The sequence below is a fragment of the Schistocerca nitens genome, chromosome 2 (genome assembly GCF_023898315.1).
Source record: "Schistocerca nitens isolate TAMUIC-IGC-003100 chromosome 2, iqSchNite1.1, whole genome shotgun sequence".
Classification (NCBI taxonomy): Eukaryota; Metazoa; Arthropoda; class Insecta; order Orthoptera; family Acrididae; genus Schistocerca; species Schistocerca nitens.
Window position 1 is genome coordinate 943,297,188 of NC_064615.1, and position 16,349 is coordinate 943,313,536.

Genomic DNA, 16,349 nt, shown 5'->3' on the forward strand with positions numbered 1-16,349 from the left:
CTGCTAATAATGAATCTCAGAGGAGCCAAGTATAAGAAAGGGACAGAAACTAGGATAGGTGTAATAAGCGTATAGAAGCTGAAAGAAGAAAAGAGCAGGTTAAAGTATCTCAGAATAGTACAGGAAAATTTCCCAATAGATGGACCAAAAATAGTGGAGAGGAATGGGGAAGATTTAAGAGGACATTAGTAAAGTCCACTGGAAGCAGCTTGTCACAGGACAAGCAAAAAGTGAGAGAAGGAAACGTATGGTTCCAGAAAAGGACAACACATACAAGAGAAGAGTACCAGACAAGAAAGAAAGAGGCAAAAAGAGTGGTGGTAGAGGAGAGAAAAAGGTGGATGGAAGAGTGGACCGAAATGATGGAGGAGCATAATGAAATTTCAAAAAAGGTCCTATATGGGATGGTTAAAAGTAACAAGTGCAATGACATGATTGACTATGTTCAAATGGTGAATTAAAGTGGTCAGGAGGAAGAAATTAAGGAGGAACTATTTTGTGGTCGTGGTGGGTGGTGGTGGTGGTGGTGGTGGGGATATGGGGGTGGTGGTGGGGATATGGGGGGAAGGAGACCTGGACAAGGAGAAAAACTGAGGAGGAAGAAAAGGAACTGGAAACAGAAAAAGGAATTAACATAGAGAGACGTAGAAGATGCACTGACAATTAAGAATAGCATAGATTGCCACTCACCATAAAGATGAGTTGCAGACAGGCACAAAGAGAGGACTGTTACACATTGTAACTTTTGGCCAAAGTCCTCTTCTTCTTTACTGAAGAATGCTTTGGCCGGTAGCTATAATGTGTAACAGTCTTTTCATTGGGTCTGTCTGTAACCCAACAGGTCATCTTTATAGCGTGTAGCAATCCATCCTTTTCCGAACGGTTTATTTTCCAACCTGGAGTTTCTATTTTTACAAGATACTTTGAAAAAGATGAAAGGAGGGAAGGCACCAGCCTTGGATGATCTGAGTGTAGAGATGATGAGAGCAGCAGAAGAGTTGGGGATACAATGTCTATTGAGTGATGTAAATTGTCTGGGAAGTGAGGACTCCTGAAGATTGGAGAAGGGAGTAACTGGACCAGTCTTCAAGAACAGTGACAAAAAAATAGCTTAAAAGGGTTATATGTATCATGCATAATATGCATATAATTTCCAGTCCTGACTTATGGCTCTGAAGCCAGTGTTACAAAAGGAAGTGAGGAAAGCAAAATACAAGCTAATGATATACAATTTTTTAGAAACAGTACTGAAGTGTCAAAGATGGATATGTTTTTCTTCAATAACTCTAGGATCCTGTGCATTTTTTTCTGTAGGAAAAATAGTTTGCATGTAGCAAAGGAGGGAACATGAAAACCTCGTGCGGGAGTTTTGAAGACTGAAGGCCAGGTATAACACTGTAGGTTGCATAAAACAACATTGGTAAGGTTTGCTGAATCACCCTTTATGTATGATAGCAGTTTTATAAGAGATGAATTTTGAACTGCCAATGATATAATGTTAGTGATGTAGTATTTGTTCATAGCCAAAAAAACTATCAATGGCGAAAAAAACTAATTTACACTCTATAAAGCAACACAGCACATGCATGTATACATTACCTTCTTACTGTCACTTCTCAGTTTTTGCAGACATTCATCCAGATCCTGCAGATGACGTTTTCCATTTGTTTCATCTTCCAGTAATTGATCAAGTTGTTCCTTCCACTGGAGGGAGAAAGACATTGAAGTATTGTAATAAATACACAAAAACTTAGAATTATCATTGTTATTAGTATCTGAGAAATAAAAACAATTAAGGTACAATACCATAGAAACTTCTTTCTTAAGGTCCACAGACGACTTTCCTAGATGAAGCTTTTTTGAGACAAGTTGTTTTTTAAGATTACGCAGCTCAGTTTTTGCATATTTCCAGTCCTCAAGATTGTAACGAGATCCTATCTTGAGACCAGATACTTCAGGTATGTTGACTTTCTCACACTGAAACTTCTTCAGCTCTACGTAAGGATTATCAACCTTTAAAAAAGAAAAAATTGAGAAGTCTCACCAGCCATTGGATAATTTGCAAATAAAAAACACAAGTATTTTTGATGAAACACACAAAGCCTTGTGTAGAATAATAAGCTCACAAAAATGGTATAAAGCATTTTTTTTCACGTCTGCGACTGTCTTAAACAATGTTCAGGCATAGAGTCACCCATTTCTCTTACTAAAATTAAAATGCCTGTCAAACAAACCTCTGTTTTAATTTTTGCAATCTCTTGATCAGTCTTGTATGATGATGTCTTCAGTGATGAGCACAGCTCTTCGGCATCTTTTATTCTCTGCCGCAGTTCCAAGCATTCCTGTAGGTTTTTCTCTTTATCTTCTACAGTCATTTCCTGTGTCTTGCATATCTCTTCCAACCTCTGAATGTCTTTTCTTTTTTTATTGTTATATTCCTCTGAGAAGAAACAAATTAAGTTATGTATATATGTATCATATCACATTCCATAGATTCATACAACAGTTACCTCCTACTGGATGTGGAAGAGTTCACTATTTATGTAACAACAATTTTCCTGTAGAACAAGCCAATGTCCGACAAAAATAGTATTGGAAAATATAATTTAATTGGATAGATAAAAAATCGACTCACTAAGTGCTGGCAGGAGAAAACAAATAGAGACGTATTAGAAGTTTGCAGGCTTTTGGAGCCACTGGCTCGTGCTTCTGGCAGAAGGGCTGAAGTGGAGGGAAGTGGGGTGAAAGAAAAGGACTGGTGAGGTTTAGAAAAAGGGGCAGAGTTTGGAAAAGTCATACAGAACCCCAGGTCAGGAGAAACTTACAGAACAGGTTGAGAAGGACACACTTTCTTTCTCATCCTGTCCAGTAAGTCTCCCCTGTCACATAATTCTGGGTGGTTTTTTCAAACTCAACCCCTTTTCCTAAACCTCGCCAGTTCTTTTCCTTCATCTTTCTTTATTCCACTTAACCCTTCTGCCAGAAGATGGAGCTACTGGCTCTGAAGGCTTGCAAACTTCAATACTTTTATACGTGTGTTGTCCTGCCTCTGCTTAATACCTATCCAATTACATGACATTTTCAAAAACTGATTATGTTCATAAATACAGTATTAGGTCATTCAATGCCAAGTGGCCTTCAGGTTCCTGCATGACCACCATGGATTTTGATAAAATTTTTGTGCATGCATTTGCACGTGTTTCCTACAAACATTGTTACGGTTTCACAATCACCAATTCAATACTTGCGGAGGTGCACTCATCTGTATGATCACATTTCATAACTTTCAACAGTGCACTCTTATGTTTTCGGCAATACTGAAACATAATATAACAAGCAATATTTTCTTGAAAGAAACTAAACTAGACAATCTTGTACAACTTTTTAAACAATGGAATATCCAGGATGGAATATAACAATATTACGAAAAGGAAAGTTGCTACTCACCATATAGCGGAGATGCTGAGTCACAGGTAAGCACAACAAAAAACTCTCACAATTAAAGTTTTCGGCGACCATGTATTTTTGTTGTACAAAGCTACTGATGTACTAGTAAGCTATGAACTTCTAGTTTAAAGTACAGCATATTCTGTGTTCACATGATTCGTTTGCAGTTTATGTGAGACAATGTACTGATGAGAAATTGTATAAATGTGTTGCTATAGTCCATGGCAGCTTGACCACTGCTGGTTATCCAACAGCAGTAACGGGTGGGTTTCTTTATCAATGCTTTCCAAGCCTGCTAGTGACTTTTTTTACATACGATCCCAAGCCAGATGATACATTTCTTTAAGTGTCAAGGGCAGAGCTAGAAGAGGCCTCTTAAGATCTTAAACTTATATTTACTGCAGCTACTTGAATTTTTTGGCTGTTTCGTTACTTTGCAGTTGAATGTCATGAGAAAAACTTGATTGCCAACCACACGATGTCACTGATGGTGCTGGAATAACTGAAATAACATGCAGTTCCAGAACCTAACACTTGTCACTTTTTGATGTCCAATAAAATTAATTTTGTTGGACATGTGAGTACATAAAGTTTATTACAGCATCCTTCTATACAGCAGAAGTCTAAGATTTTCCAGTCCATCACTTTTTCATAAATGTATGCAGCATATTGTCCTAGCTGGAGGTCTGATGTTAATATCTGTCCTTCACTACGGTCAGTAATTTTGGCTGGAAAAGACGTTGCACCATTTGAAACTCTAATGACCTGAATTCTTGTTTCATCAATTGCCAAAAAATGATTACTTTCTCTAGTTCCTGCTGGAGTATGCCCATGTTTAAATCAAGAAGTAACAAGAAGTAACTCTTTATTTTGTTCAATTTCTTCTTTGCTGACAGCAGCAAATTTAATGCTCTCAGTGCAGTCGTGAAACACATCTTTAAGCATAAAAAACTACCTATTAACTGGCAGTTTGAAAGTTTGCTCTCGCAGCTAATCATTTTGTTGTATATCTGATCCATCACAAAGTGAGTTTCTGTGACTGGTAGCAAAAGAATTCCTTTTTGCTGTCATTCCAAAGTCTTTTACAACAGCACAAACTCAGAAAATTTTTGGAAGTCTTGTACTGGGCACTGGAGCCACCACTGAAATAACAGATGAGGGATATCTGAACAAACTGTGTTTTTCCTTAGTTGATGAGCTCCTTGAAAAACATGCATCACGTCGCAGACAGTGACTGACAACACAAAAACTCTCAGATTGCACTTTCTTATTTTTGGAGGAAACAAACAACAAGTATATGGACTGTTGCTTCACTGTTCCCAGTGGAAACTTTGCACTGCATTCTGAGTCATAAATGAATAATTTTTGGAAAAATACATTAGGATATTAAGCCTGTCTTCCTTTAGATCAAATTTAAGAACTTCACCACGCAAACTTTGGTGTTTGGTAATGTAATGATGGCATGATGGACTCCAAAGTTTTGTTGCTACTTCTTCAATAAATTTATCTAATGTCATTTGCTTTGTGTCCTGATCATATGGATTGCTTATACACAATAATTTCTTGTCCATCACGCTCTATGAAATAGCTGGCAACTGCAGATGCTACAGCTTCTGCTCCACGACACTTTTCATGGCAATGTATCATGCATTTTTTAGATTCCAGACTGCAGACTGGATTGCTGTGAAAATCCTTAGAATTTTTACTTAAAGCTGCTTCCCTAAAAATAAGCTCCATATTTTGATTAACTAAACAAACATTCCTGCATGTATTCTAGCCAATTCAACTGTTACACGCAGTTTTGGTATAAGTTCATAAAATTCTGAGAACCTTGTTTCTGACACATTTAAATTTCTGCAGCAAACAGACACTTCCCATAAAGGGCAAAGCAACAGTCTTTTCTGCAGATATGTCTTTGTGCCTGAACGTCTAACTGGTATAAAATCCTTTTTTTCAGAACATACTCTGCCAAACTCATAATTTTCAAAAGAATTTTGCACTCTACTAGTGATTTCTGCTGGTAATGGTAATTGTCAATTTTCACGAAGTGCTGGAATGCCCTTCTCTGCCTTAAGTTTTCAGCTCATTTTACCATCCTTCCTCACACTTCAAAACGTGTCGCCGTTTCTCTCATTGGATTCCTGCACCTTGCCTTTCACATCAGTCAGCAAGTGTGCATGGTCAGCACAGTTACCACATTGTTTAATTTTACTGGTTTGTTCAATGTGGCGATTTCTACCCAAAGCATTTGCAATTTGATTTTCAATCAAACTCTGTACCCTCAGATATTTCTGCTTCACGTACTGGCCCTTATCTCTGGTGCTTAATGTTCATTTTGTGTGAAATTCTAATCAGCCTGACAAAACTTCCTACAGATATTAATTTAATGCAGTCTTGCTAGCTGGACAGATATTTGTCTTGGCTTTATATAATGAACAAGCATCATCATCATCATCATCATCATCATCATCATCATCATCATCTTCTTCTTCTTCTTCTTCTTCTTCTTCTGCTCCCTTCTGTGTTTCTATTCAATCAAAAAAGTACTAATTTGCAAATCACCAATGGCTCAAATTGCAATTTAATGAAATTATGCGCATTGTATAACACCAGAACAAAACATTCAACAAAAATATAAGTATGTAGCTAAGCAAATAATAATTAAAACTAATATTATAAATATAGATCAGATTATAACCTTGCACAGTCTTGTGAAAAACGTAAGACGTATGCTCAGCCAAAATAACACTCACTACACTGTGGATACAATAATAAACTGCAGATAGTTTTAACAAGGCTCCACAAGAATGAAAGAAACAGAAGTATAGCCAGCTGATACAGTAATTATTGACATAATATTGTCTACACAATGTGTACCTTGTGACAGTTTCCAAGTGAAATAAGTTAAATAGTTACAGTTAGTATATCTGTATAAAAGTGCAGTAATACAAACTTACCTTTAAACTCATAGCTATTTAACAGACTAATTTCACATAAGAAACACAAGGTTTACATTCTAGAGAAAATTTAATATTGTACAACACTGATTATGAACATTTTCATCAAGTACAGCATGCTTCAACACAGTGCTGATTGTTTGGGAAGAACTTTTGATAAGACAGAACCCAAAAAATTACAGTTTTCGAATACAAAATTATTAGAGCCACAAAAAAGAGAAAACTACTCTTTCTATTGGATTCTTCATTATTTCATTTTGTTTAAAAATAATTTTATAGAACTGAACACTTGAGAGATGTCAAAAAAACCCGAAAAGACAACTTATTTGCAGTTTTTCTGGCTCAATCTTGCTTCCCAGTCATCAGGACTTCTGAGAGTCATAAACAATTGTAGAACATAATGAAAGATGCCAGATTTGAGTACCATCAGAATATGGGCTATTTTCAACGTGCCTCCACCTTGTTATTTTTCAGGGCTTTATAATGCTCGCATTGCAAAATCAGATCTAGTTTTTGTAGCTGTTCTAGAGCATGGTCTTTGTAATGAAAATAGTTTACATACTTTGCACGAAACTTTTTTGTAATAGTAGGATAAATTTAGAAAAATTGCCAACTTTACCCTGAATTTGTGTACCACTGGGAAACAGAAGTAGAAAGAAATTTTATATTCTAAGATGTTGCATTGGTAAGTAAATATGTGCAATGTTTCAGGTTTATCCAACAGTTGCTGCGAGAGATATTAAATGATGAACTTCACATATTTTCAAGTACAGCAGAGTCCTGCTAATCCAAATGTTCGGTTAATCCGAACATGAAAAATGTTAGTCTAAGTATGGAAAACTGTGTGGTAAACTGCTGTACTTACACCTATTTTTTAAATTTACACAGTACAGTAACTATGTATTAGAAAAATTGGCAAGAAAACATCAAGTTTAAACAATGCATAACAATGAAAGAAAAGCTGTCAAACTTACTAAAATACAGTGGACATTTTATCCCTACTATTTAGATGACAAAAATTCAGTCTGTTTTTGGCGTAATGAAGAAAGTCTGTTATTTATATATGATGCACAGTTGCGCCATCGTCTCACAAACATCAGATCAGCAGTTGAAGCAGTGGGCTGTTGTTCCAAATAAAGTAGTGCGAGGTCAAGGGCTTCTGCTGCGTCACTGTGTGGCACCTGCCCTCCTTTGTTGCTTTCAGGCTCATTGTCACTTCCATCACAGCAATCCACTTCTCCCTGGTCTTGAGTCACAGCAGCAACTAAATCAGTGTCAGTAAGGTTCTCCACACATGCCCCATCCGCTGCCATCCACTCATCTATGTCTCCTTCACCAGCTTCTGCACATCCAGGGATCATCAGTATCATTTGTAGCAGATTTTCCTCTTCATTTTCAACTAAGTTGTCCCGAAATTCAAGAGATGTACACAGATTTCTCCACAATTTTCTCAGAGTATTTTCTGAAATATTCCGCCATGCCTCAGCGGCTCAATAAACAACATCCTTTACATTGGTCTCTCTTATTTTGTCCACTAAAGGAGTGCTATCATCTTGGACCAGCATTCTTAAAAATTGTTTTCTGTAAATCAGTTTTAATGTTTGCAGTATGCCCTGGTCCATCAGCTGTAAAAGTGATGTAACATTTGGCGGCAAAAACTTCACCAAAATTTCTCCATCACATAATTCATCAGTGCTGGGGTGAGATGGCACATTATCAATCAAAATGACTGCATGGGGAGACAAATGATTTTCCTTAGAAAACTGTTGAACAGAGGGAACAAACTGGCCGTGAAACCATTCTTTGAACAGCTTACCATCCATCCATGTTTTTTCTAGTTGTGATAATATATGGGCAGGGATTTTGTGTTGCAGTTTTTAAAAGCTCTGGGCCTAGCAGATTTGCCGATCAGCATAAAGGTAGCTTGTGATTAACAGCAGCGTTGCTGCATGCCAATCAAGCCACACGATCTTTGCACATTTTAAAATCAGGAGCTTGGTGTTCTGCTTTTGATGCCAGCCTTTTTGTTGGCAATGCCCTAAAATTAAGGGCAGTTTTGTCAGCGTTATATATTTGTTGGGGAGAATACTTTCCCTCTCTCATCATTTTTTCACTCACCCAAGTATTCCTTCACTGGATCACAGTCAGAAGAAAGCTTCTCTCCAGTAACTGTTAGCTGACTGATTCCATGACGTTTTTTGAATCTGCCCAACCAACCCATACTCACACTAAAAGACTCATCACCATTCATTAACTTGTTCAGGTAAACAGCCTTCTCCTGAACCAGTGTTCCACTCAAAGGAGTTCCCCTTTCTCTTTCCTGCGTAAACCAATGGAAAAGAGCTTCATCCACTTTATCGTACTGGGACTGTTTCAAAATCTGCTGAATTTTGAGTGTTTTTCCCGAAGACGTTGCACACGACTGTTCAAGCTTCACTCGGTTCTTCCTCCAATTATAAATGGTTACTTTACCAACACTCAGTTCCATTGCCAGTTTAGATACATTCTCACCATTGTCTATGCACTTCAAAGCATTCAGTTTTTCTTTGAGAATTAACGTTTTATGTTTCTGTTTACTCATGACGAAAATACGCGCACCACTACACCTGATCAAATACAATACAACTGTTATGCATGTCAGTGATCGATAACTAACATAACTAATTACTTTGCCAGCCAACTGGCAGTGCAGACACTACAAAGGTCTCAACAATGCACAACAACAAGGGCAGGGAGTGAGAGTGAACCATTGCTCCCACACTTGTTCCCATTTGTTACCATGGTGTACCTACTCATCTGCTTGGTATACTTTATTCTAGAAACTCGTCACTGTAACTCCAGCTAATCCGAACAAATCGGTAATCCGAACAAGGTCCAGTCCCAATTAGTTCGGATTAATGAGACTCTACTGTATCTAATTTTTTCAGCTGACTGCTTCAAATCATCCATACAAAAATTGCTCAGGAAATCTTCATTATTTTACTTACAAAAGTGGAAAATGTTGTGCAAGATGGCTTAGTTTTGTTTCTTTCATGAAAATATTGCCAATGATATGTCTCAAAGTAGCCAAAAACTCAGGATTGCAATGTTGATAGCTGTGTTATGGGGTCCACAAATGACTATATCTCAGGGAGTATTATACTAGCGAAAGTAAACCTTTGCCAGTGAACTTTCACAAATGTTCCCAATGAACACACAAAATTTCAGCAAAATCTGTGATGGTAAAAGAGAACTTTTTTTCAAAATTAGCCCACTTCGAACGGTATGGTCCTATCTGCAAATTTGCAGTAAAAAAAATTTTGTATCATAACTTTAATATGCATGTAAACTATACATGTAGTAACCTTATAGGCAGTATAATTACATTCACATCTGGTAAAAGAGATAAACTGGGAGAAAACAAACCATAAATTATTAGAGTAATATGTAAGCTCACAATTTCAAACTTAACAGAGTAGAAGTTCCATAGTTGAAAATGGTGCTTATGCTTTTAAGGCATTTAAGCTCTATGGGATGTTAACTAATGATTTTGGGGCTAACATATTTCACTCCTTTTTGCATGAATTACATATGTTTTAACTCATGGTGGACATCATTCTTATGTCTTGGGTCATGTGTGTAGACTCATTAAATTGTTTCCAGAGAGCAGAGTCTTTAAAACAAACCACGTGAAAGAAGGTTTTGCAACAGCCAACGCAATTTGCTGCAAGAGGTTCTTGGACTTACTCTAGAAATGATTGTAATCACTCATTCATGGGCAGCAAATCTTTAAGGATAATGATTGCCCCTCACCAAAAAAATGAAAGGTACATTACACATAATAAGTGTGTACATAATGACAATATGCTGCCTTTGTGATCTTGTGTGCTTAATATGAGAATGTATTCTTAAAGCAAAAGCATCGTTTAACACAGATGTTTTCAATATAGTTTGCTGTTTTTGTAATCTAACTGAAGGCCCAAAACTTTGTATTATTTACTGTCTGTACCTGCTTGTTACTCAAGGTCACTATAAATTCTACTGGGTGAAACTACACAAAGTTAGTCTTGCTTAGGTTGGCTAAAAAGCAACTGGTGGTAAACCATTTAAAGACAACAGAAAGGAGCTCACTTTTAAAGATAAGAAAGAAGTTTTATATTCTGGTGTAAAAAATTTATAACAAGTTGCCAGTTGGCACTGAGGCAGAAGATAGAAAATTCCCAGATATTCAAAAAAAAAGTAATTAACTCTTTAGCCACTAGAGACAGAAAATTGAAAATTATCAGATATTCCAAAATAAAATAAATTATTAGTTCTTTAGCCACTACCAATAATAAGTTTCCTCCTGTGCCTATAAATTTAGGTAACATTAATGTTCACAGTAAACAAGCTTTTAAAATTTCTGGTATGTAGACAGCTGAAAATGGTCTCTGAAATGAGTAAAGTGATATAAATTCTTAATATGGAGTAGTAGATAATAACAGCATCCGAGTTTGGGAACAGTGGATTTTTCATTGAAGCTGTTTTTATGTTAATATACACATTAAGTAATCTAGAAGTATTTCTAACAACTGGAGGTCTGCTTGGATGGGGATACCTGCAGATATTTCAACAGTAATAGTTTGTTGCAGGTAATAGCTTGTGTGGATGGGAATATCTAAGACCATATCTGTGGATATCTGACTATACTGTGTCCCTTTGTAAAACACACTGAAGAGCTAAAGAAACTGGTACACCTGCCTAATATCACGTAGGGCCCCATGAGCACACAGAAGTGCCGCAACACAATGTAGCATGGATTCGACTAATGTCTGAAGTAGTGCTGGAGGAAACTGACACCATGAATCCTGCAGGGCTGTCCATAAAAATCCGTAAGAGCATGAGGGAGTGGAGATCTCTTCTGAACAGCACGTTGCGAGGCATCCCAGATATGCTCAATAATGTTCACGTCTGGGGAGTTTGGTGGCCAGCGGAAGTGTTTCAACTCAGAAGAGTATTACTGGAGACACTCTCTAGCAATTCTGGATGTGTGGGGTGTTGCACTATCCTGATGGAATCGCCCAAGTCCGTCAGAATGCACAATGGAAATGAATGGATGCAGGTGATCAGACATGATGCTCATGTACCGTATTTATTTGAATCTAAGCCGCACTTTTTTTCCGGTTTTTGTAATCCAAAAAACCGACTGCGGCTTAGAATCGAGTGCAAAGCAAGCGGAAGTTCTGAAAAATGTTGATAGGTGCCGCCACAACTAGCTTCTGCCGTCGAATATATGTAGCGCTACACAAGCATGCTTTGTGGGCACAAAGATAAATACTGGCGCCAAAACCTCCGCGTCAGTAAAAAAATTAGAAAAAAAGGTGGAAGACGAGCTTTTTTCTCCGCCCCAAGTTTCGACCACTGCATTTTCACACATTATCCAACGAAATAAATACAAATTCCGTATTGTACATCTTCGAATGTAGCAGCATTTCAATGTACTAAGAAAATCCGACTGGCAAGACTGTTTGCGATGTTTGTCAATATGGCCAACTCTACGTTCCGAGTTTTTTCCTACCTGTGAGAAGAGATGGTTGCTAATAGGAACCTGATGAAATGTGAATCACATGCAGTATTCTCTTCACCATAAGAATAACACGAATATAAACATTTTGCCATGTATTCTTTCGTGTTTGCTGCTATCTCATTTAAATCCTGTCTGCCTAATAAACTACGAAACTAGAGTGAGACAACAGCAAACGCGGAAGAATATACGTATCGTGTCATGTTTATATTCGTATTATTCTTATGCCTAATAGTGATACAGTCAGAAATGAAGCACGGCAACTGACTAAATTTTAAATGTAAGATGACTAATTTCTGTGCAGAATTTGATGTACTAAAGAAGCGGCTGCAAAGATTTTCAAACGGAGAAAAATTTTCGCTAAACTCTCGTTCAGAACATGGTCTATCATACGCAGTCTATTATTTGGTTCTTGTTGATCATTATCAAAGAAAGCAGCAGTGTAAGTAACAACAAATAGCAGTCTCTTGCCATTGTTTCGCTAATGAGACGATTCCTCTTTTTTTTTAAGCGGCGGTAGCGCGCACAAAAGCAAGTCATGCCGCGAGCGGCACGCACTATCAAAATGCGACAAACAATGCATGACACAGTACAGTAATGCATTTTCAGCTTAAAGTGACGTAAACACCTATAACAAAGAAAACGGCACTTATCAGATCAAAGCAAAATAAGCAATAGATTCAAACCAGACGAAGCACGTGAAAAAGGAAGGGTACCCGTATAAATACGGACAGAGCGCCTGACGCATAGCAATGGCTACCTGGTAAAGCTTAACTGCTAAGCTTACGACTTGAACCAAACTACTGTAGCTGTATCGTCTTTCATTCGACCTAAATTGTGTCTCATATTACATTGGACCAACTTTGTTTCGATTTGGAGGTGCGGCCTAAAACTTTTCTCTCCCCTTGAATTTCGAGCCTCAAATTTCAGGTGCGGCTTAGATTCGGGAAATTTTTTTTCCCTTTACTTCGAGTCTCATTTTTCAGGTGCGGCTTAGATTCGAGTAAATACGGTACGTGTCGCCTGTCAGAGTTGTATCTAGACTTATCAGGGCTCCCATTTAGTGTCACCTCAGTGTATCTGTAGAGCTGTACCATGCGCAGCAAGGAGAGGATGTTGTTTGGTGGCCATTGTCCTCTTTTCTATAACACAAACTGCACACATAGATTAACTGGGTTCTCTATTCATAAGAATGGAAAGTTTACTTAACTCAAGATGGTCATAGTGATACAAGCTCTTCTGTATAGTCCACATTAACCTCACTGCTGGTGAAGTACAAAGTCCCCTATGTTCACAATTACGGTTGCTATTTGATGTCTGTCTCTGAGTTATCGGTGGAGCTAACTGCTACTGTGATTCCCACTGGACTGTGACTGATGACACTGGAACTTTCTTATTGTGACAGACTAACTCGCCCTCTGTTATGCAGCGGCTATCTTAAATACTGGCAGCTGAGAGAGTGTTGGTGGCACGTTTTCTGTGAGTCTGTTGTTGGCCTCTATCTATCGTCTCGCGATCTCTTTGCCGCATGGTGTGTTGGCACCAGCTTATGCCAGCACATCCCATATCACTGCAACTGCACAAACCCCACACCATTACAGTCTCTCCACCAGCTTGAAGAGTCCCCTGCTGACATGCAGGATTCATGGATTCATGAGGTTGCCTCCAGACCTGTACATGTCCATCCATTCGATACAATTTGAAATGGGACTTGTCCAACCAGGCAACATGTTTCCAGTCATCAACAGTCCAATGTCGGTGTTGACGGGTCCAGGCGAGGCGTAAAGTTTTGTATTGTGCAGTCAACAAGGGAACTCCAATAGACCTTCGGCTCTGTAAGCCCTTATTGATGATGTTTTGTTGAGTTGGTAGCATGTTGACACTTTTTGATCGGCCAGCATTGATAGCTGCAGCAACTTGTGGAAGGGTTGCACTTCTGTCACCTTGAATGATTCTCTTCAGTCATCGTTGGTCTGTTCTTGCAGGTGCTTTTCTGGCCACAGCAATGTTGGAGATTTGATGTTTTACCAGATTCCTGATATTCACAGTACACTCATGAAATGGTCATATGGGAAAATCTGCACTTGATTGCTACCTCAGAGGTGCTGTGTCCCCTCGCTTGTGTGCCGACTATAACACCACATTCAAACTCACTTAAATCTTGATAACCTGCCATTGTAGCAGCAGTAAGCGATCTAACAACTACACCATACACTTATTGTCTTATATAGTCATTGCCAACTGCAGTGCCGTATTCTACCTGTTTACATTTATCTGTATTTGAATACACATGCCTATACCAGTTTCTTTGGTACTTCAGTGTATTATAAACCTTGTATGAAATTTCTTCTCAACAGGTGACCTTAAACAAAAATAAGGAACAAAAATTTTTTGTGCCACACTCCCCTGTAGAAAGAAATCAGTTTGAATCTGATGGGACTGACACTGACATGTAGCCAGCTGTAAATTCACAGTAAAACCTCGTAGCTGGTTGCAGACTTCAGCAGATATTCTCTAACACAGTAGCTCTTCACAGAACTTTAATATCCATCGATGTTGATGAAATACTTTCAGATGTGTTTATGGATAAGGGACCTGAGGTCTGGGTAGCATTTTTCTTATTCAAATAGACTTCTACCCCTCACTATCAGTGTGAGTAAGTTAGCACTAGTCACAATTAGCATAATTTACAGAAGCAGTCTGCAGTGGCTTGTTCTACCTGTTAATAAAATGGCATGATTCAGTTCCTGAAGGTACTCCTTCATGACAGGACTTAGACGACATACTGAATGAATAAATTAATGAATTAATAGTTATTACTGTAACCTGTAAACATTGTTGATTTAGATAAGCGAGTTTAAAAACAATTTAGATGCCACAGAACACATTTAAAATAACTGGTTTGTTTTATGGTGATTGTTTTGTGGAGTTGAATGTGACTGCAATGAAAGCATCAAGAACCTTGGAAACAGACACATAGAAAACTAAATAAATAAAAATTGAAAGATGGAGGTATGAACACCAATACAATTGAAAGTGGTACAGGAGTATGTAATTTCTGTTCTAGCTCACAGGGCCTGACCGAGAGCAGCTGGGTGGGTGCAGGCACAGAGTGAGCAGGGGTCGACAAATGGCTGATGCGAGGCTCCACTGCTTGAGCTTAGGTGGACAGGCAAGTGATGCGTGCACAGAATCCATGAAATTGTGGTGCCTGGAGGGTTATGTACACCACCTGTGCCTGGCTGTGGGTGAGCTGAAGGGCAGTCGCAGGCATCCATGCCCTATGGGGCAGCATTGGAACAGCCTGGCCTGGTGATTGGACATGACAACCATGTCCAAACAACCAGTAGAAAGGAATTTGAAACTAAAAATGCATAGACAGTAGAACAATGACAGACCGGATGAAGTTTTGGGAAGATAACAAGAACAGGAAGACTAAAGCTAACTAGTGGTTCTACATTCTCTTTGAAGGGTCAAACAAATAATAATGATGATGATGATGATGATGATGATGATGATGATGGAAATGTTTGTTCAGTTCAAGAAATGAATGAGAAAGTCAGATAGTTTATAACAAAAATGCACATTACGCGCCGGTGTATAAGACCATTCAAAGTATGAAGAAAGGAAAGACACTAGGAGATGATGGCATTTCAAAAGAAATGACCGAAACAGGAGCAAAGTATTATAAAATGAACATATAAAATTAATTACAGAATGTCTGTAGAGGAAGACAAATCCTAAAAATTTGAACAATGTCATAACTACTCTACTTCCCAAGAATGGAGACAAGCCATAAGAAACTGGCTCAATCAGTTTTCTCTAGAAAGTGTAAAAGAAATTTACTACAGCTGTCACCAACCACAAATATTTACAAACTGTATTTCTTTGAAGGGAAGCAAGAAGCAGGCTTTAGAAATGGAAATAGTACAAAGTATTACATACTAGAAATGCATATACCTATATAAGAGAGTATTATGAATTATCTCTTTGTCTGGGATTTATATATATTTTTGTCATATTTTGATTCAGTTTCAATAAAATCTATACTAATAACTTTTGGGAAACAATGTATTGATTTCAACCTACACTGGCATATTGAAGAACTTATGACCGTTCATATAGCATAACAAACAGCATGTCAGCTTGTGAGACAGAGATGAGTCAAAACCAGATCAAAACTATGCAACGACTAAGGCTAGGTACACCTGCCAGCCTGAGTGTGGGTTTTAGATGGTTTCCTCACTGTCGTTTAGGAACATTCTGGGCTATTCGATACACAAACAGTTAAAACATGATAAGACATAGAACGAAGTTTTCATTACTGACAGACAGATGGTGCACGTAACTTCCCTCCCTTAAGTTATCTTTAAGACTGTGGGATCACGAAGAAGAAAAGTCTG

General features: G+C 38.1%; 1 protein-coding gene across 1 annotated transcript in view; it reads right to left on the bottom strand.

Moving 5' to 3' along the window:
- The window catches only part of LOC126237271 (kinetochore protein NDC80 homolog), a 173,807-nt gene that overhangs the window by 58,331 nt on the left and 99,127 nt on the right, over positions 1 to 16,349 (bottom strand). Inside the window, exons 10-12 of the mRNA XM_049947198.1 lie at positions 2,235 to 2,440; positions 1,807 to 2,013; positions 1,600 to 1,704 (exon numbers count right to left, since the gene is read on the bottom strand). Coding sequence (XP_049803155.1) covers positions 1,600 to 1,704; positions 1,807 to 2,013; positions 2,235 to 2,440 — 518 coding nt within the window. The remainder of the gene's footprint in view (positions 1 to 1,599; positions 1,705 to 1,806; positions 2,014 to 2,234; positions 2,441 to 16,349) is intronic.